Source organism: Schistocerca cancellata, chromosome 1, assembly GCF_023864275.1.
Source record: "Schistocerca cancellata isolate TAMUIC-IGC-003103 chromosome 1, iqSchCanc2.1, whole genome shotgun sequence".
In the NCBI taxonomy this organism is placed as follows: domain Eukaryota; kingdom Metazoa; phylum Arthropoda; class Insecta; order Orthoptera; family Acrididae; genus Schistocerca; species Schistocerca cancellata.
Genome location: NC_064626.1, coordinates 1,171,084,129 through 1,171,106,718, shown reverse-complemented (window position 1 = coordinate 1,171,106,718; position 22,590 = coordinate 1,171,084,129). Strand labels below are relative to the sequence as shown.

At 39.8% G+C, this 22,590-nt stretch overlaps 1 protein-coding gene across 1 annotated transcript in view; it reads right to left on the bottom strand.

Annotated features, from left to right (window-relative positions):
* LOC126094026 (probable ATP-dependent RNA helicase DDX28) overlaps nt 1-18,893 on the bottom strand; it is a 95,936-nt gene extending 77,043 nt beyond the window's left edge. Inside the window, exons 1-2 of the mRNA XM_049908764.1 lie at nt 18,611-18,893; nt 7,532-7,618 (exon numbers count right to left, since the gene is read on the bottom strand). Coding sequence (XP_049764721.1) covers nt 7,532-7,618; nt 18,611-18,703 — 180 coding nt within the window. The 5' untranslated portion in view covers nt 18,704-18,893. The remainder of the gene's footprint in view (nt 1-7,531; nt 7,619-18,610) is intronic.
* Between the last annotated feature and the right edge of the window lie 3,697 nt (nt 18,894-22,590).

Sequence of the window (22,590 nt, the reverse complement as noted above, 5' to 3'; positions counted from 1 at the left end):
TTAGAAAAAATCACTGTATATGTTGATGATCTGGTAATCGCTACTGCTACTTGGGACGAACATATGGAATTGTTGCGTCGAGTACTAGAGAGATTTAAGCAAGCAGGTGTGACAGCAAACCTAGAAAAGTCAAAATTTGGACGAAATAAAATTAAATTTTTAGGCCATCTTATTACACCACTTGGTATCCACCCAGACAACAAAAAACTAGAGGCAATCCGAGAATTTCCTACTAAATCTACTACGAAAAAATGTGCAGTGGGTTTGGACTGACAAATGTCAACAAGCTTTCGAAGCGATTAAAACCGCTCTACTGAATGCAAATATTTTGCAACACCCAGATCTGTCAAAAGATTTTTGTCTTGCGACGGATTCATGTTCCTATGGCCTGGGAGCGTGCTTATTTCAGTGGGGGGAAGGAAACGACCCGACAACAATAAAGATTATCGGCTTCGCCAGTAGGACTTTAACTAGCTGCGAGAGAGCCTACTCGGCAACCGAACTGGAAGCACTTGCAGTAGTCTGGGCTGTAAAAAAGTTCAATTATTATCTACAAGGGAAGGAGATTAGAGTGTATAGTGACCACCAGGCGTTAAGTTTTTTGATGTCATGCAAACTATTCCATACCAGACTGAGGAGATGGATGCTTGTCTTACAAGAATACCGGATAAAGATTATGTACATAAAAGGCCAAGATAACGTGATAGCGGATGCTCTGTCGCGACTGCCGGTAGGATTACCGGATTTAGCAGAATTGTTAGAGCAATCCGTGGAGTATAAAGTGCTGTTAGTGCGTGACAATACTTACATGAAGGATTTTTTATATATATGTAAAAACATGTTCGAATTACAAAGGGCAGATCCGATGTGGAAAAAAATCATTAATAATATTGAAGAGGGTGTTAACAAGAGAGATGAGCAAGGTTTTAAAATAGTGAACCATATTTTGTATCATAAACTTAGTACGAAAGAAGACTGCTGGGCAGTATGTATACCTAACCAGTCGGTAAAAGTTATGATATGGCACACGCACTTGGCATGGGGCCATGCAGGGATTGGAAAGTGTGCAGAGATCATGGCGAGATACTGCTACTTTCCCCGTATGAAACACCAGATTCAGGCAACAGTTAGAACTTGCGTGATATGTCAAAAAGCAAAACATTATAATAGATCCACTAAGTTTGAACTACATCCCATAGTTCCACTCAGGCCGCTTCAAATAGTATCTGTGGATGTAGCCGGTCCTTATCCCATGGCCAGAGGAGGTATGAAGTATATACTGGCCATGTACGATATTTTTTCCAAATACTTGGCAATTTATTGCATATAATCAGCTACTGCCAAAACCATGGTCAGGCGGATCAATCAAGAATACTTGCCTCAAGTGGGAAAACCCGAAGCCATAACGACTGATAATGCTTCTTATTTCACGGGTCGAACTTGGAAAAATTACCTACGGGAACAAAATATACAGCATATTCTGGTATCCCGGTTCCATCCAGAAGCAAGTCTAGTTGAAAGAATATTCAGAGAATTGAATAAGTTCCTTAGAATCTACATAGGGAACCGACATACAAAATGGCCAGGGCTAGTACCAAAATTTGTAGAAATACACAATTTAACACCCCATTCAAGTACAGGCTATCCACCGGTAGAGATATTGAATGGATTTAATGAGACACCGAATGAATGGCTCACGCCTTTGCCGAGACTACCAGTCAAGGCAGAAACAAGGGAGGAAAAGATGAAAGAGATATGGAACAGACTAACCAGCTGTGCGGCAAAGAGGAAAAGGAAGTACGACCGAGGTGTAACTAACGAACAGAAATATAATGTAGGAGATCTAGTACTTATTCGTAACCACGCTAAATCCTCAGCCACCTTAAAACAGAATAGTAAGTGGCAATTGCTATATTCAGGGCCCTTTGAAGTAATAAGCGTGCCACACGAATGTAGCTATTTGTTAGCACATCCCCATACGGGGAAGATCAAAGGATTGTATCCACGTAAAGATGTGAAGTTATTTATTCAGTGACATATCACATATAATGAGTAATAGTTGTAAGAAGATTTTAATTGGTTTTAGAATATAAGTATGTTAGTATTAAGAAAGAAATTTGTGTGTAATGAAACTTGGAGGAAATGGATTCAGAAAGTAGGCAATAGCTTACCCAGGAAAGATTTTGCTTACAGACAATTAGAGCCATTTAAAATATTATATGCTCATTAAGCAACGAACAATCTTCTTGTTGATAAGTGAGGATTAATTTCTTGAATCATTATACAAAGGATTAATTTCTTGAACCATTTTTTATATGTAGTATGTAAGTGCAATTATTGATGCAATCTAATATAGTAAGGTAACTGTTGTAATTGTATTAGAATAAGGAACCCTGAGAGAGAGAGTCTTGACTAGCCAAACATGGACTTTGTAATATGCAACAATTATGTGATGTTTGCTGCCAGTAGTGATTTGAGAACGACACTGGAGCATAAGCTAATCAAAAAACAAGCCGGTTCCGTGGAAACTCCGCTTTGTATATAGCAATGCTTCAATTGAAGCCTGTGTACTTGTTACACGCCCTTGAATATTCATTACGCGATACGCGAATTAAGTCAACCAATGTGGAACCTACACTGTAGTCATATAGGAAAAATCATTAAAAATAATGCTAGTGCTAAATGAAGTATTTATTGAGCAATATGCCCAAGTCAAGCTGTCATGCACATGGTAAAATCTGTTTGATAGATGGGTGATAATCAGGCAAGCTGCACTGATAAGAAAATTAAAAAATTTTACAAAAGGGCTATATACGCCTAGTAACAATATGAAAAGTGTGTTGTGATAAGGTAAAAACAAATAGACGCCATGTAGATGAGAGTGAGTATGCGAAGAACAGTTAAAAGGTACTAAAAAGATAAACTGTGCGTATAAACAATGGAGGAAAGGACGGAATATTGTGTGTAGCAGGGACAGAAAATGACTGTTGTATCTGCACCAATATATACGTCGATAAGTCTAGTGTTGAGTGACAGACTGTCCTAGGGCAGTGCTCAACGAACAATAGACAGTATATAAAAACAGTAGTTATTGATCCGTTCGGAGTCGATTTAAACGAACATCGCTCGATGGGGACATTTAGTATGTGTGTTACGAAACATTTTCACGTGTTGAAAGACGCTCTGGCAGTGTACCAACCGTGGAGTGAGTGAAAATGTGTAGTACAATGTGCGTGTGACGAACCTTGAATACCAGTGTCACAATGCCACAAGAAACCTGTTATCACGCCAAACCATCCTGTGCATACCAGTGAAGCGACGGCTTACTGAACAATAAACGCTTTTAACCAGTTGCATCTTCTTCCACAGCTAGTAATCTGTGTTCTTAAAGATAGTACACTGTTGTGGAATGTTTGTTTCATGCGCTACGACGGGGAGCCATGCGGAGAAGCCGAGACGAGTGCCGTGTCGCCAGCCAGCCGATCACGGTAAACCACTGCCACTCGCCGACATCGGCGAATGGTTCAGCGCGGTTCGTGACTGCTTGGGCGCCACGTCAGCACGACGTCGCTGTTACTGAGAGCCGGTCGTCGAACCCAGCGGCCGTCGGCACGCGGCGTCCCAGACGACGCTACTCAACAATTGCTTCGCGCCGCCAGCTCCGTACAACATTGTTGTCATTCAAATGAACTATCAAATATGTGTTTAATGCACTAACATGAATAGGGTTTAGTGGACACTAAATGACGTGACAAACAGTTTTTTTTTTGAGTTATTCAATACGGACTCAAAGTATTCATTGGTTCAGTGATATATAGATATAATATGTTTTCGTCATGTTAATGAAGTATACTCGCATGAATGCTAGACATTTTAAACCAATTGTCGCGAGCAAATGCAAGGACGATTCAGGATACTACTGTAAAAATGTGTAATAAGTGACTTTCATTATAATCCAAAACACAAATATTATATGGGTAACAAAGAGACTAAAAGTTTAACATGATCTCACAAATAGCCTTTGTTATATGTGAACATTGAAAGAATCTGAACTTTTTGTGATCAAACTGGGTATTAAAACAAACCAGGCGAGATGACCATGGCTCCGGCGCAGTTTTCCCAGGTTTTCTGATCGCACGTAGCCCGAATGGGGGAGCCAAATAAATGTAATGACCCTGGGACTAGGTTGACGGTCACCTCGCAAAGTGTAAGAACAGTATAAAAAGTGTAATTAAACCTACAGTGTAAAAGAACTAAGAAGTGTATGGTGAATGTTCCAACCAAGGTAACAGACAATAACCAAACAGACGTTAGTGGCAGCATATTGCCGAACATTTCCAACGTTAGTCAATTGCTGCCAGGGGGCATTGTAACGTCTAGAGAAACAAAAACAATATATTATGTAGTAATTAGAGAATTAGATGTATCATATTGTGTCATTGCATAAAATTATGTATTTTTTTTTTTATTATTTATTTTTGAAAACGTCTGCGTCGGCGAGTAATAAAACCGACACAGAAGATAAATGTTAAACAGAGATAAAAGAAATGAACTAGTATATAATACGTGATGTAGATTAATGTCTTTGTCTTCTTAGTTTGGAAGTTGCGCGAGTAAGATCTCCTGTTGTTGTCATAGAGAACGCGAATGTAGCACTCTTTTGTCGAGACTAATCATTTTACGCCATTACGTCTGAATTCACAAAGGTCTGTAATCACTGAGATATTTAAAGGTTTTAATAGAGTTGTTTAAATGAAAACTTGTATCATTTATTGTTAAGCTTGCTTGCATATTATCCCATCCTGTTGAAACATTTTTCAGTTATATAAATATTATCTGTGGTGCTGAGCTGCGTGGAGAACGAAAAGCCGCTGCCGCGGCGTATTTAAACGACTTACGATATAGTCGAGCATACCGCAAGGAAGCGGTAAAATAATAGTAAAATAATATTATTTCTTTTAGCTCCCAGACTGGCAGTGAAGATCAGCGGATTTTATGATGTGTTGCAGATTGACGCGGGCTGCTGATAGGATATAATTTACAGTGCAAATAATTTAATGTACCTTCAGAATCTGATAGGAATCTTGCTGTGCTCCGTTCTGATCTGGCAAACTTTATAGTGACAACGTATTTTTTAATGAGAGTCTCATGTTCTTGGGCTAGTCGTGGTGTGAAATAGCATTTTAACGAGAGATAAAATCCACTGCGAACTTGTGTTTTTGAACGATCATACGGACTGTAACATTAGTGTGCATAACAAAGTAATTTCAACTTTTACTCATTATGAAGTAGGGAAGATATATTGATTTCTAGCATGAGTTGCAGTTACGAAAAATCGTTCCTTAAATTGTAGGCCAGATCCAGAACAATCAAACTTCCATATACACATTTTATTCCGCTAAAAGGTAATGATGATAATGAAAAGCAAAGCACAGCATTGATAAAAGTATTTCACGTAACTCTTTCCGTAAATGTGTTGTTACAAAGAGAATAAAGAAACCATAGAGCAACAACTTAACAATTCGCGAGAGAGAACTATTACGTGAAATATTGCAGCCATGAGCACCTGCTTGGCACCCTCCTATGCCAACCAGTTTATAGGCCATCTAGAGGAAATCTTCCTAACCTCCCAAAATCCTAAACCCCTAGCCTGGTTCAGGTTCAATGATATCTTCATGATCTGGGCCAAGACACCCTATCCTCATTCCTTCACAATCTCAACATCTTCTCTTCCATTTGCTTTACAGGGTCCTCCTCAAACCGGAGTGCCACATTCCTGGACATTGACCAGCTCCTTTCTAAAGGCTCCACCCACACCTCTATCTTCATCAAATCCACCAACCACCAACAGCACCTGCATTTCAACAGCTGCCATCCCTTCCACACCAAAATATCCCTCCCATACAGACTGTCCATCTGGGCTAGTATATCTGCACTGACAAGAACTCCCTTGCCCAGTATGCTGAAGGTCGCGCAAAGAGTTTCACAGACAGACACTATCCCTGAGACTTGTCCGCTAACAGATTTCTCGTGCCATACTGCCCCACCTCCCCCCTCCACACACACATACACACACAAAATCTTCTCACTATCCCCCCAAGAACCAGTAACAAAGGAGCACCCCCTTCATCACGCAATACCACCTGGACTAGAGCAACTGAACTACATCCTTTATCAGGGCTTTGTTTACCTATTGTAATGCCCTGAAATGAGGGATGTTGTACCCAAGATCCTTCCCACACCTCCTAAAGTGGTGCTCTGTCTTCCACCCAACCTCTACAACATCCTCGTCCAACCCCAGGCCAGTACCAATCCCAGCCCCTTGCCACAGAGACCGTATGTGTATGCCTGTGGGAGACCTAGGTGCAAGACCTGGCCAATCCACCCACCTAACACATCCTATTCAAGGCCTGTCACAGGCTTATCCTACCTGATCTGAGGCTGGGACACCTGTGAAAGCAGCTATGTCATATATTAGCTCTGCTGTAATCATGAGACAGCTTTTTTATATTGGTATGACTACCAACAATCTGCCTACCAGAATGAATGACCACTGCCAAACTGTGGCCAAGAGCAAAGTGTACCACTCTGTGGCACAACATGCAGCTGAACATAACATGCTGTTTCACAACTTGGGCCATCTTGATCCTCACTCCATCACCAGTTTTTTGAACTGTGCACATGTGACTTATCCTTACAATACATTCTGCATTCCCAACATTATCCTGGCCTCAACCTACAATAACATAATGTCCCCACGCCCTCCGCCCTACAGTTTCTACCCCTTTCGTCCTAACATCTCCTCCCAATTCAGGTCCTATCACCCTCAATGTGTGACACCCTCTGCTAACGCACACACCCTTTTTTAGTCTTCCCTCTCCTCTCCTTTCCTGCCCCCCCCCCCTCCTCCACCACCCTCTCCCACAGCCTTCCAATGCTCTGCCAGGCAGCCTTGTAGCCCCTGGTCGCTCTCGGAGACAGCACTCTTCTCTGCCCCCCACCCATACCCTGCATCCCTCCCCCCTCCCTGTCCCAATCCCAATTGCTGCTACCATTCAAAGTAACAGTTGCAGTCTGGCATGCCAGAGATTAGCAGTCATGTGTTTTTGAGGTCTGTGTGTGTGTGTGTGTGTGTGTGTGTGTGTGTGTGTGTTTTTTCCTCTCTTTCTTGAAGAAGGCTTTGGCTGAAATCTCAGCATGTCACAATCTTTTCGTTGTGACTGTCTGCAACTCAATGTGTCATTTTTAAAGTGAGTAGCAATCTACCCTTTCCATAATTGTCAGTTCTGTCGAATGAATACGTACCATTGTTCAAAATACATGTTCACCTGTACTGCCACCTACTTCAGACCAAGAAGGTCAGTTCAGTGTTTGGAAGAAGGAAGGTCATACCACCTCCAACCAGGCCATCTCTAGCAATGGTGTTCAAATCACCCTTCGGTCTGATGACAGCCTTTTTTTTAATGAATGTCTTACCTCACTGATCACTAATAACATTGAAAATTTTCATATTTGCTTAAACATATACTACCTTCTCATATTTTGTTGGATATGATTCCAGATCCTGATGAAAAGTTTGCTTCTCCTTGGTTTTATAACGATGCCTTGCAGAAGCTGTCTGAAAAATAATCAGAATACAAAGATCTATTTTAGAAGAAGTAACATAACAAGGGGGGGGGGGGATACACATTTCCAGAATATTATCAAATCATAAGCCACATAAATAATCAAGTCATTCTGGTATTAGAGAAAACTATTTCACTTATAACACTTATAAAATATGATTGTCAAACCACTGCACAATGTTACACTGAAAGTTACATCAAATCTAACCTCACAAAATTTATACAAACATCCAGATGTGATGCACCCTGTTCCATCCAAACACCCACCAACAAACTGAAATAATATTTGCATGACAAAACCTTCGATTCCGCAGAAATTTTGAATGTGCAGGTTGTCCATATACTTAAGAAGGAAAGAAATACACACCAACAAATGTGCGACACACTGCTGTTCCTCAGTTTTTGTACGAGATGCCCAACATGACTGTCTCTGAGAAGGATCATGCGCTGCTTGTAAAGTTCTTTAATTGGTCTGCAGGCAACAGCATGCTTACCGATATGTTACAAAACATCGCACATAAAAATAGGATTTTTCCAGTGTTTATACTTCAGGTTATAATTGTGACAAAAAGGTAGGCCAAGTGTTTTTGGATAACCTTGGGCTACAGAAGGATCGTCTTGGTGTCACTATCCTACAGTACAGGGTCAAAGTATGAATATTAGTCTCCTGCTTAGGTAAATGGAGAAAGTCAGTTGGTTCTTCTTCATTTGATGTGGTCTACAGCGGGTTTGATGGAACTTATGGAGGCACTGTTAGTTCATGGGCAGTTCCTCATAAAACTAAAAAAAAAGAAGGTTTTTTTTAATGTATTTTCACTGTCACCATTGGATCAAACCTCATTTGCGGATGCCAAGATGGATATAGCAAATGGCTGTAATTTTTATGATATATTCCTAAGATCTTGGTCTCAAACAACCTTAAACATTTTCTATATATCCTTATCTGTTTCCTACATACAGATGTTCAAAGTTACTCTACTTGTGCACATGAAATGTGGTGTGAGGCAGAAACATAGTTCATTAAGTGACGTAGTACAGGAAATTTGAGGTGGATTGTTTTTGGTATCAGCAGGGGTCTGCTGCAGTACTGAAGCATAAGTAAAATGTTTCTGCATGTAAAATTCGATTGAGGCATAAAATTAGTTTTGCATTATTTCAATTTCACATCAGCAAACTATGGAAATTTTACTGTCCCATCACGTTCTCTTCATATGAGTGACATGTCCTGCTGCGGCAGGGAAACGATGGAACCAGCAGAAAAATGCCCCTATTGGAACACAAAAAAGGTATATGCTCCTCTTTATTAAAAAAACTGACTGAAAAGTGTTGTACCAACTGCCTTATTTACCTTCCTTAGCACCTCTAAATATTTTCATATAGTTATAATAGAAGGAAACACTCCACGAAGGAAAAATATACCCAAAAACAAAGATGATGTGACTTACCAAATGAAAGTGCTGGCAGGTCGACAGACACACAAACGAACACAAACATACACTCAAAATTCAAGCTTTCGCAACAAACTGTTGCCTCAGCAGGAAAGAGGGAAGGAGAGGGAAAGACGAAAGGATGTGGGTTTTAAGGGAGAGGGTAAGGAGTCATTCCAGTCCCGGGAGCGGAAAGACTTACCTTAGGGGGAAAAAAGGACGGGTATACACTCGCACACACACACATATCCATCCACACATATACAGACACAAGCAGACATAGATATGTACATGCGAACACATTCACACTTTTTTATGCTGAGAGAGGAGACAATGGCAGTGGGAAAGAGCCAGAGAAGTAATAAATACAGGAACATAGTAGACAGTGGTTGTGGTATAGAAAGATCAAAGGAGACAATAGCAGTGCAAGAGAGAGGGACAGAGAGACAGTGGAACATAATAGACAGTCACAGAAAGGTGTTAGGAAATGGGTGAAGGAGGAAAAAGTGCTAGTGGGAGAGAATAAGGAGAAGGAGACTGCAAGTGGACACTAGGGAGTGATAATGACAATGACAATAAGAAAAATATAGTGACAGTGATAAGACACAGCAGCAGTGGGAAGGAATGAATGAGACTGTAGCAGTAAGAGAGAACAAGATGAAGACAGCGACAGTGAGAGAAAGCAGTAGTAGTAGTAGTAGTAGTAGTAGGACAGAACGAAGGCAGCTGTGGCTGTGAGACCGGAGACAGTGACAGTTGGAGAGCCACAAAGGGATAATGACAATGAGTTGGGCCAAGTAAGTGAGTGAGAATGAGCAATTGGGAGTAGGTGGGCATGACAGACTTACAATGATGGACTAGTGGGTGCAAGCGAGTTACAGTTTAGACAGCTTGCGGGAGTCGGAGGTGAGTTGCACGTTAAAAAAAGAACAAACGTTTGTTCATGCCAATATTTTTAGGAAAAAAGGTGCTGAGGAACGTCAGAGTCTTTTTAATACAGTGGAGCAGCATATTCACCTTTTTTGTGCTCTGATAGGAGCATTTTTCCACTTTTAAGCGTATACTTGAAAAGAGATAAACACGATGTGAAGTTTAAAATTTCTTTGATTATATGCAGTATTAGTTACTAATGGTACAATTCTCCCTACAGCCAACTTTTTTAACTGAGTCACATCACAACTGCAGTTACATTTTTTGGCCCTGTCAGATATTCAGCGTGGAAAGACAAAGGTAACTTCCTTGTTAGGAATAGCATCAGCTATAATACAAAAACTAGATTCATTGATAAATCCAAAGGAACTTTGATTACCTCGATTGTTTCTTTATTGCTAGATCATTTTTTAATGAAGAAACGTGTTATTGCTGCTAAATTAGAATTCTGGCATAAAAAAAGGGACTGTAGGCAACCACACGCAGACTGGACTGCCAACCTATAGGGGTTAAGTACGACTTGCAATTTTAAATGTTCGTGTGGGCATGACTATGTGGTCCCCCTTATCAGGGATGTTACAGTTTAGCTAATGCTGACTCTGAAGTAAGGAACCAAATATTGAAGAAATCAGATCTGTCTCTGACAGAAGTTATGAGACTACAAAACTGCCCACGCTGCTCAGAGTTCGTTTCTGATGGGAAAAAACATTGCAGCAGTCAACTCTCTAGTACTGGTTACATGGGATGTCACACCACCTCTTGTGGGGTGCACACCTGCTCCACAGCTTGGATGACCTTGTAAGCAACCACATCTTTATCAGCAGCAGCACTGTTACCCAGCTGCACACATTGTTTCCTTCACCACACAGGCAGCATATGCCCTCAGGAGCAGCAAAAAAAGGACATTGCAAGAGGTATGTTAGATCAGTTTCAATGCAGATACTCCCAAGATTTTACTGAAACTGAGTTAAAAGCTTTCACAAAAAATCATTAATGATGGGGGAGTGGTAACTCAAGTGCAAAAACAATTCCTGGAACATGATCTATGCATCACATTGTACCAATGATATCACCAACCAAGATTGGAGCAAAAAGGCTGAGCTGTGATATGGACTTTAGTAACATGCGTGATTTCTCAGATGAACGTTCACCACTAATTCCAGAATGCACTGTGCACCCAAGTTGCTATGTTGAAGTGCATATGGCTATGTTGAAGTGCATATGACTCTTATTGGTATTTGGGAATTGTTGAGAAGGTGAATTGTGAAGGAGGAGATGTTACAGTAAGGTTCATGCATCCTCATGGGGCATCCCCATCCTTCTACTGGCCTGATAATGTTGTTTGTGATGTTTCTTTATCTCATACTCAGCGTGAAGTTGATACCACCACAGCAACAGGCCATACTTATTCTCTGAGCAAAGAGTCCTCAAAGTTTGTGGAAGAAAAGTGGTTCTCATGCAATAAAATATTATCTAAGCATCAAAGTGTCTCGTCACATGTGTAGTTCTGAATCAACTTGGATGCAGATTGCTGCACCAGCGTTTTATGCAGCGTTGACAATATTGGCTTTTGACAAAATGCTTAAATATTATAAATAAAATGCTATGTATTTTTACATTGAGTTAATTTGGCTATGGCAGAAGTAAGAAAGTGTACATATGTCATGTAATGTACAAGTTGCCCTATATTTTATAATGTGTAACTTTGTTTCATACATTGCAATTTATATATATTCATCAGGAAAGAGGGGAGGGAAAGATGAAAGGATGTGGGTTTTAAGGGAGAGGGTAAGGAGTCATTCCACGGAGTGGAAAGACTTACCTTAGGGGGAAAAAAGGACAGGCATACACTCGCAGACACACACACATATCCATCCGCACATATACAGACACAGGCAGACATATGTAAAGGCAAAGAGGTTGGGCAGAGATGTCAGTCGAGGCAGAAGTACAGAGGCAAAGATGATGTTGAATGACAAGTGATGTACGAAGGGCGGCAACTTGAAATTAGCGGAGGTGTGGCCTGGTGGGTAACGGGAAGAGAGAATATATTGAAGAGCAAGTTCCCATCTCCGGAGTTCTGATAGGTTGGTGTCAGTGGGAAGTATCCAGATAACCCGGACGGGTTTGAGTGTCTTTCCGCCATCCACCTAACCTTCATAACCTCTTGGTTCATCCCTATGGAATCCCCAAACCACCTTCCCTACCCTCTGGCTCCTACCCTTGTAACAGCCCCCGGTGTAAAACCTGTCGCATGCACCCTCCCACCACCACCTACTCCAGTCCTGTAACCTGGAAGATGTACACGATCAAAGGCAGAGCCACATGTGAAAGCACCCATGTGATTTACCAACTGGCATGCCTACACTGTGAAGCCTTCTATGTGGGAATGACCAGCAACAAACTGTCCATTCGCATGAACGGACACAGGCAGACAGTGTTTGTTGGTAATGAGGATCACCCTGTGACTAAACATGCCTTGGTGAACGGCCAGCACATCTTGGCACAGTGTTACATCGTCCGGTCATTTGATAAACACATTTGAGAGATCAAGGAACCATAACCGTAAATTCAGTATTGGAGGGGGAAATTGATCAAATGGCTCTGAGCACTATGGGACTTATTATCTGAGGTCATCAGTTCCCCAGAACTTAGAAGTACTTAAACCTAACTAACCTAAAGACATCACACACATCCATGCCCAAGGCAGGATTCGAACCTGCAACCGTAGCAGTCACGCGGTTCCAGACTGAAGCGCCTAGAACTGCTCAGCCACACCAGCCAGCTATTGGAGGGAAGCATGTGTGTGTGTGGGGGGAGGGGGGTGGGGATTAGGTGGGAGGATTGAGAGGGAAACCAAGAGATGAATATGGTAAGCAAGTAGTCCCAGTAGTTATTAGGAGATGGAGGGACTTGCACAGGATAGAGTTATGTGAGAACTGCCTCAAACCACGACAGTGGTGGATTTTGTCGCTCCTAGACCTGGCCTTTCTTTCCTAGAGGCATCCCATTTCAGCTGCTTGCACCTGACTTTGTTTGCAGATCGGAGGGGAAGACAGACAAACAAATCTGTCTGAAAATAATTCATGATATAAAAATGACATGTTGCTTACAAGTTGTTATTAATCCCACAGACAGGCATAGTAAATACTATTGTAGCTACTGATATTAAATGAGATTGATGATCTGATACATTTAATTCTTAATAATATTTCATGAACTAAGTTTAATCATTTCATTCATACATCACTTGAATATCCATTGCCATTCATATATTATAAAATCATTCCATTGATCACAATTATTTCACTTTATACTACAGACTGCATCTCTCTCTCATAGTGACTCTCTCAGTCTCAGTAAGCACCTTAAATGTGACTACAAATCCAAAGCTTTAGTGTCTTCTGTAAGTTATATTTTTTTCGGTTCTGCCATTGATTTGTCAATGCAAAAAATAGCAAGTCACATTGTGGATCAGAGTCTGTGTAAATTTAAGTTTTCCAGTAACTGTCTGGGTGAATCTACAAACGTCTGAGGAAGGAAAGGGCAAATAGGACCATGCATAGAAGGAATGCAATACTCAAACCAACCTTTTGGCTGAAGGCAGCTTTATATTAAGTATTGCTTCTATTTACTTTAATATTCATGTAATATTCCATGAACCATGGACCTTGCCATTGGTGGGGAGGCTTGCATGCTTCAGCGATACAGATAGCCGTACCCTAGGTGCAACCACAACGGAGGGGTATCTGTCGAAAGGCCAGACAAACATGTGGTTCCTCAAGAGCGGCAGCAGCCTTTTCAGTAGTTGCAGGGGCAAAAGTCTGGATGATTGACTGATCTGGCCTTGTAACACTAACCAAAACGGCCTTGCCGTGCTGGTACTGCGAACAGCTGAAAGCAAGGGGAAACTATGGCTGTAATTCTTGCCGAGGGCATGCAGCTTTACTGTATGGTTAAATGATGATGGCGTCCTCTTGGGTAAAATATTCCGGAGGTAAAATAGTCCCCCATTCTCCGGGTGGGGACTACTCAAGAGAACGTCGTTATCAGGAGAAAGAAAACTGGCATTCTATGGATCAGAGCATGGAATGTCAGATCCCTTAATTGGGCAGGTAGGTTAGAAAATTTAAAAAGGGAAATGGATAGGTTAAAGTTATATATAGTGGGAATTAGTGAAGTTCAGGGGCAGGAGGAACAGGCGAATATATACAAAATCAAATAGGGGTAATGCAGGAGTAGGTTTAATAATGAATAAAAAAAATAGGAGTGCGGGTAAGCTACTACAAACAGCATAGTGAACACATTATTGTGACCAAGATAGACATGAAGCCCACGCCAACTACAGTAATACAAGTTTATATGCCAACTAGCTCTGCTGGTGATGAAGAAATGGAAGAAATGTATGATGAAATAAAATAAATTAGGCAGATAGTGAAAGAAGACGAAAATTTAATAGTCATGGGTGACTGGAATTCGGCAGTAGGAAAAGGGAAGAAGGAAACGTGTAGTTGACTATGGACTGGGGTAAGAAATGAAAGAGGAAGCTGCCTGGTAGAATTTTGCACAAAGCCTAACATAATCATAGCTAACACTTGGTTCAAGAATCATGAAAGAAGGCTGTGTACATGGAAGAAGCCTGGAGATACTAGAAGGTATCAGATAGATTATATAATGGTAAGACAGAGATTTAGGAACCAGGTTTTAAATTGAAAGACATTTCCAGGGGCGGATGTGGACTCTGGCCACAATCTATTGGTTATGAACTGTAGATTAAAACTGAAGAAACTGCAAAAAGGTGGCAATTTAAGGAGATGGGACCTGAATATACTGACTAAACCAGAGGTTGTACAGAGTTTCAGGGAGAGCATCAGGGAACCATTGACAGGAATGGGGGAAAGAAATGCAGTAGAAGAAGAATGGGTAGCTTTGAGGGATGAAGTAGTGAAGGTAGCAGAGGATCAAGCAGGTAAAAAGCCGAGGGCTAGTAGAAATCCTTGGGTAACAGAAGAAATATTGAATTTAACTGATGGAAGGAGAAAATATAAAAATGCAGTAAATGAAGCAGGCAAAAAGGAATACAAATGTCTCAAAAATGAGATTGACAGGAAGTGCAAAATGGCTAAGTAGGAAAGGCTAGAGGACAAATGTAAGGATGTAGAGGCTTACCTCACTGGGGGTAAGATAGATACTGCCTACAGGAAAACTAAAGAGACCTTTGGAGAAAAGAGAACCACTTGTATGAATATCAAGATCTCAGATGAAAACGCAGTTCTAAGCAAAGAAGGGAAAGCAAAAAGGCGGAAGGAGTATATAGAGGGTCTATACACGGACGATGTACTTGAGGATAATATTATGGAAATGGAAGAGGATGTAGATGAAGATGAAATGGGAGATATGATACTGCGTGAAGAGTCTGACAGAGCACTGAAAGACCTGAGTCGAAACAAGGCCCGGGAGTAGACAACATTCCATTAGAACTACTGACAGCCTTAGGAGAGCCAATCCTGACAAAACTCTACCATCTAGTGAGCAAGATGTATGAGACAGGCGAAATACCCTCAGACTTCAAGAAGAATATAATAATCCCAATCACAAAGAAAGCAGGTGTTGACAGATGCGAAAATTACCAAACTATCACTTTAATAAGTCACGGCTGCAAAATACTAATGTGAATTCTTGACAGACAAATGGAAAAACTAGTAGAAGCTGACCTTGGGAAGATCAGTTTGGATTCCGTAGAAATACTGGAACACGTGAGGAAATACTGACCCTATGACTTATCTTAGAAGCTAGATTAAGGAAAGGCAAACCTACGTTTCTAGCATTTGCAGTCTTACAGAAAGCTTTTGACAATGTTGACTGGAATACTCTCTTTCAAATTCTAAAGGTGGCAGGCGTAAAATACAGGGAGCGAAAGGCTATTTACAATTTGTACAGAAACCAGATGGCAGTTAAAAAAATCGAGGGACATGAAAGGGAAGCAGTGGTTGGGAAGGGAGTGAGACAGGGTTGTAGCCTCTCCCCGATGTTATTCAATCTGTATATTGAGCAAGCAGTAAAGGAAACAAAAGAAAAATTCGGAGTAGGTATTAGAATCCATGGAGAAGAAATAAAAACTTTGAGCTTCGCCGATGACATTGTTATTCTGTCAGAGACAGCAAGGGACTTGGAAGAGCAGTCAAATGGAATGGATAGTGTCCTGAAAGGAGGATATAAGATGAACATCAACAAAAGCAAAACGAGGATAATGGAATGTAGTCGAATTAAGTCGGGTGATGCTGAGGGAATTAAATTAGGAAATGAGACACATAAAGTAGTAAAGGAGTTTTGCTATTTGGGGAGCAAAATAACTGATGATAGTCGAAGTAGAGAGGATATAAAATGTAGACTTGCAATGGCAAGGAAAGCGTTTCTGAAGAAGAGAAATTTGTTAACATCGAGTATAGATTTAAGTGTCAGGAAGTCGTTTTTGAAGTATTTGTATGCAGTGTAGCCATGTATGGAAATGAAACATGGACGATAAATAGTTTGGACAAGAAGAGAATAGAAGCTTTCGAAATGTGGTGCTACAGAAGAATGCTGAAGATTAGATGGGTAGATCACATAACTAATGAGGAGGTATTGAATAGGATTGGGGAGAAGAGGAGTTTGTGGCACAACTTGACTAGAAGAAAGGATCAGTTGGTAGGACATGTTCTGAGGCATCACGGGATGACCAATTTAGTATTGGAGGGTACTGTAGAGGGAGACCAAGAGATGAATACACTAAGCACATTTGGTAGCTAAGTATCAGACTACAAATCGAAAGGTATGGAGTTCAGTCTTCAGTAAAGCCTTGTTTTTTATCTGTCACTTTTCATTTCTCAAAAAGCGAAAAATGCCATGTAACATCATGGTTTGGAGTCCGCATTAAGCTGTAAGCTCTCCTATAGCTAGCTGACTAAATTCACATGTTGGAAGAAAGTAAGGGCACCTCAATGCAATGTTTAGACGAACCTTTGGATTGAGAGTAACGTAACCTTTATTTATTTTTTTTTTCAAACAATGGAAAATCCAATGTAACAATATAATGAATAGTTTCTTAACTTTCTGTTATTCTTCCTGTGGTTTCAAATGGCTCTAAGCACTACGGGACTTAACATCTGTGGTCATCAGTCCCCTAGACTTAGAACTACTTAAACATCACACACATCCTTGCCCGCGGCAGGATTCAAACCTGCAACCATAGCAGCTGTGCAGTTCTGGACTGAAGCATGTAGAATGGCTCGACCACAGCGGCCGTCTCCCGTGGTTTAATACTGCACTTTGGTTTCAATTATTTAAATGGAAGACATGATACGATATTTTAATTCATGAAAGTTTATTAGACACCTGAAGTACATAATTTCTGATGGAGAAACTCAGGATAGAATTAGAGGACATGACTGAATTGCATAAATTTCTGTCTCAAATGTAGTGCAAAATATTGTGGTATTTATCAATCGGTTAAGTTTTTTGCCGGATAAAACTGGATAAATTCTCTTTTTAAAACTCAAAATAAACTCACATTTGTAGACCCAGGAATTATTTTAGAAAAAATACCATTTGGTGTATCATTAACTGTTCTATAATTATACCCGTATCATAAAGAGAGCACTAATTACACCTTTTATGTCAAGGATGGTCAGAAACAGTCTGAAAACCTTGTAAGAGGGTTCCACAATAGGTTGAGCAGAGAAAGAATTGCTAAGAATAAAAATTTGATGTGTTGCACTATTTCCAAGTTACTTAGCATTGAAGTTCACCAATCAGGTCACTGCATGTGCAAAATCGTGTGACCCATCAGGTAAAATCAGTGCCACTTCTTTTCACAGAGGAAGTGGCAGTGCAAAGACTGTTGAGCCTTTGGTTCAGGTTTGATTCTTACTACTGACCCAAGTCCAATTTTTGTATCTCTCTCTAGTTTGGTTTTAGGGAACAAAATGAAGGACATGTTTGGAGATAGTGTCTCTGGTTTGAATTTGCATGCACAACTATTTGCAAAAAAGAACAACATTAAAAATAAGAGATAGAAGACCACACATCAATGGTTCAATTTGATTTAATAAACTACCAACTTCTCCAAGAACATATATAAGAAATTATTTTCAAACAGAACTGAAATCTGTTCTGATACAAAAATGTTTATATTCATTCAACGAATTTTAAGACACTGACTAACATGAACCAGCAGCATATCAGCTGCAATGTATTAAATGCATAAAACAGATATACAATAGCTACAGTATAAACATATTTTCTAAGTGTAATTACAGTCATACTATTACTTCTAAAGTTAGGAATAGGCACCACTGTGACGACTCCTGGCAAAAAATGTAAAGAAATAAACATTCTGAAGTGACCCAAAGTCAAGTAAAGAAATAAAATCGTACAGATGACAGTTCATTAAAATGTGGAAGTGTTGTTGGTTACAAAGTAAAATAAATGTAATCTTTCAACTCAAAAAGAAAACTAGGGAAGCTTAGCAAGATGTACAGTAGTAATACTTATTTGCTAATTTGTCAAGTAGAATAGGACTGGTGTCATTCCTATTGTGAAATATGATCCGTAATACCCAAACCGATTTGTTAAGAGTAACAAACTTACTTTCGTAATACCAACACTTCTCCTCGTCGGCAGGTAAACACGAGGTACATGCAAAAGTTCCTCGAAAACACTGGCAAATATCATTTGCCTCATACCTGCTGCTAAAAGAAAGTTTCGAAACAGCTAATTCTCATATATGCTTAACAATTCCCACAGATTTTCGCATAAATCTCCCTAGCAAATAACATCAGTCAAAAACTGTCACGCTCTTCGTCTTCTATAACCCATAGTGTTATTAGCTATGTGTTTATAAACAGTAAACAGTAAACACTAGCACAGATGTTAATTGTGTCAAAGTCATTCGTAAAGGTATAGACAAACCGCAACGACTATCGAACGGCGCCAGTAAACCGAAATTAACGTAAAATAAATGTCTTTGGTGCCAATGCTTCAGATGTAGGAAAACATTTTATCAGTGCCTTGGGGCGATTTCCTGTTGATAAATATAAATTGTTTTATACATATGCAATGATTTATTTTATGCTGAATAAAGTATTATTATTTTAACATTATTACTTGCCATAGTTCTTGATCAAGCTATTGAAGGAAGGAGATTACTCTAAAAGCGCAAAAAATAATTGACAATTTCACTAGTGTTCAAGGGGCGAGACCCAGCTAGAATTATAAAAAATCTTTCTGATCACGTGCTGAGCCTTGCGATTTACATATCATTGAAAGAAAAAATAATCCTTCCTGCCTCTTTATTCTTCCACACTATCATTTCCTAGGAATATATATATATATATATATATTTATTTATTTATTTATTTATTTATTTATTTATTTAAGAAACAATCTTGTGTTGCAGCTCTTTTCGCCTGCATGTATGGAAACTATATATCGGCTTTTGCAAGGACGAGGGAAGCAATGGAGTTATTATGTGCTCATATATTACTTATTTATTCATCTGTAGACGATTTCTATTGTATACATGTATTCAGAGACTCATTTAATATTTCCGATGAATGTGCCTTATCAAATAAAAAAAAAGTCTCCAACAGAGATAAGGCATAAGACATAAACAACTGATTCATAAGTGGAATAGTTATTTCTGAAGGAAAACAAATACGTGTGACAATCTGTGTGATAACTGAAGTCTATTAACCCTTACTACACAAATCAGTATCAATTATATAGTATTATTTGGATGTATGTTTTTGTCTTTCTATGCCATTATCATGCCTCTAACTTTACTTGTTTTCACATCCTAAATCCAATGCACCTGTGCATTTTGTCTGGTCTTGCAGCACATAACAAATGCTACTATCATAGAAACAAAACTGACAAAATATGTGAAATCTAAACACATAAAGTTTCAGATTGCAACAAACCAAAGTAATTCAGCTGGTTTAACAAAATTGATAAACATCCTAAGCAAAAATCATTTGAAGGACAATCAAAAAAATCTTCTTACTTAACAAAAGACATTATGAAACCACAAAAAACAAGAAAAATTTCTGTTCATTTAAAAATATAGTACTATATTTCTTGTAAAAATCTGCAACTGTTAAAAATTTGTAAATAAATGTTGTCAGAGAAAGTGAAAGTTCTTTATTATTAAATCTTTATTAAAATGATTTTGATCACTATTTTTATTTAATTAACTGGCTTACATTCAGTTTCTTTTATTTGTATTCCTTTCTCACATTATTTTAATCAATGCTTTAACTTGTTCAGTTGCATTTTTGTTTTCTCCTAGCATTCTTTTCTACTCGGAATCTTTCTGCATGTGAATTTAATTGTAGTTTATCTATCTGTTATAAAGTTTAAACATTTGAAAATTTCAATCATACCTTAAAAATAAAAGACGAAATAATCTATTTATTTTGACAGAGCAATTGTGTCAAGAATGTATTTTCCGTTACAAGATGTACATCTGGAATCCATCTCCCAGGGTGTTGACTACAAAGATTTAGCTGCTGCGCAAGAGACAGACCAACAACTCGCTGAACTTTGTTGCGACAGTACATCTGGCTCACATCTGTGGCAAATACAACCTGCTGATGGATGTTTGAGAGTTTGGTTGCAAACTATCGTAGGGAAACTGAGACCTTTTGTACTTAAGAAATTGCGACACCAATTATTTGACAGCATCCATGGGCTGGTTCATATGGGAAAAAACGCCAGCGCCAAACTGATGATGGACAGATTCGTGTGGTCCAATATAAAGAAGGACTACCGTAGTTGGGCATAAACGTGCTTAGTTTGCCACAGGGCCCAAGATGTACGAGACTTGCATAAAGCGGTAGGAGACTATCCACTTACGACACAACATTTCACACATATGCCCCTGGACATCGTGGGACCTCTACTGCCATCAGAAGGATACTGTTACCTCCTCACTGCAGTGGACCACTTTACCAGATGGGAGGAAGCAATTCCATTATCGGACATTTCAGGGGAAACGGTGGCAAGGGTATTTCTTTCGTAGTGTATCGCACGTTTCGACTACCCTTTACATGTCACCACAGACCAGGAACGTCAGTTCGAATTGTCTCGCTGTTCTCAGAATTGGCCAACCTCTGCGGTTTCCACCGTCGTGATACACCGGCTTACCACCCAACAAGCAATGGAATGGTAGAAGGGTGGCACAGAACGTTAAAAACCGCGTTAATGCGTCACGTGCAGTCTTGGTCATCAGCTTTGCCACTGATTTTGCTGGGCCTTTGTACAGAATTAACAGCAGGCTTAGCAGCATGCAGTGCAGAATTTATTTGCAGTGAACCTTTAAGACTGCCCACAGAATTCTTCGCTGATCAAACCAGGGCATGACAGACCGAATTGCCTTATGTATTGTAAATAGTGCCGAAACATATGGCCAGACTTCGTCCATCCACTGTCTCGAGACGTGGGGCGGTAACTACGTTCGTGCACAAAGATCTATGGTCTTGTACAATGTGATGCTTTGTACAGACGCTGTCAAATAACTGCAGCAGCCCCCATATTCTGGGCCTTACATAGTTCTTCCCTGGAATGAACATACCATGCATGTAGATCAACATGGGAACACCCAGGTGGTATCACTGGAATGGGTCAAACCTGCACGTATGTTGTTGATCAAAGAGGATGTGCACGCAGAACATGAAGCGTCACCTCCCACACTACTGTACACACACAACATTGTCTCGGCGCCACAAGAGGAGGTACTAACAACACTACCAGCACCGGAGTCTGAAGAAGTGCAAGTAATGACTTCAGTACACTTGAGGCCTGGAAGTCAGGTGAAATATAAATACCCCTACACTCCCACCCTCCCCCCTCTGGAGCTCCGCTCTACCAGAGGGGGCCTGTGTGAGAGTCGCCAGAAGAACATCTGTGAATGCACGGTGAAATGCAGCATATTTCTGTGGTGAGGAGCACACAGACAATCTACTTTACTCTTTGATTTTTATTAGTATTATTTGTTTTGACTTAGATTTTTCATTTGAATGGCGTTTGAGCTTAAGAAAATGAAAAGTTATTGTCTGACTACTTCGCTGTATCTTTTTAGCAGACAGAGATAACGTGTATTGGCTAACATGTATTTCAAATGATGACTAGTATGTCGTGACAGAAGAATAGAAAAAAAAATACATTTAATCCATCTAACTGAACAAAAATAATGATCATAGTCACTTCCATAAAGATTTAAAAACAACAAATTTCATAGCACATGACAAGATTCGAACCCACATTTTTTCCATGTGAGGCCAGTATCTTAACCATTACGCCATGCAACCTGGATTTAAGTGGTTTTAGATCTTCAGTTACTGGACATGTTGGAGAAAGTGTGCATGTTCTTATTTTCTGCTACATGTTGCATTTCTTCAGATATCATCATCCACCTTTTGTTTTTGAGACTGTGCACTTCCACTTTCGTTTTTGATATTCTCTTTTCTTGGTGACTGACTTAGTATTGCCCTGCCAAGCCTGGTGTGCCTATCTCTTTTTGTTTAGTGATGCCTGAAAACGACAAAGAAATTCAGGCACTATTAAAAACA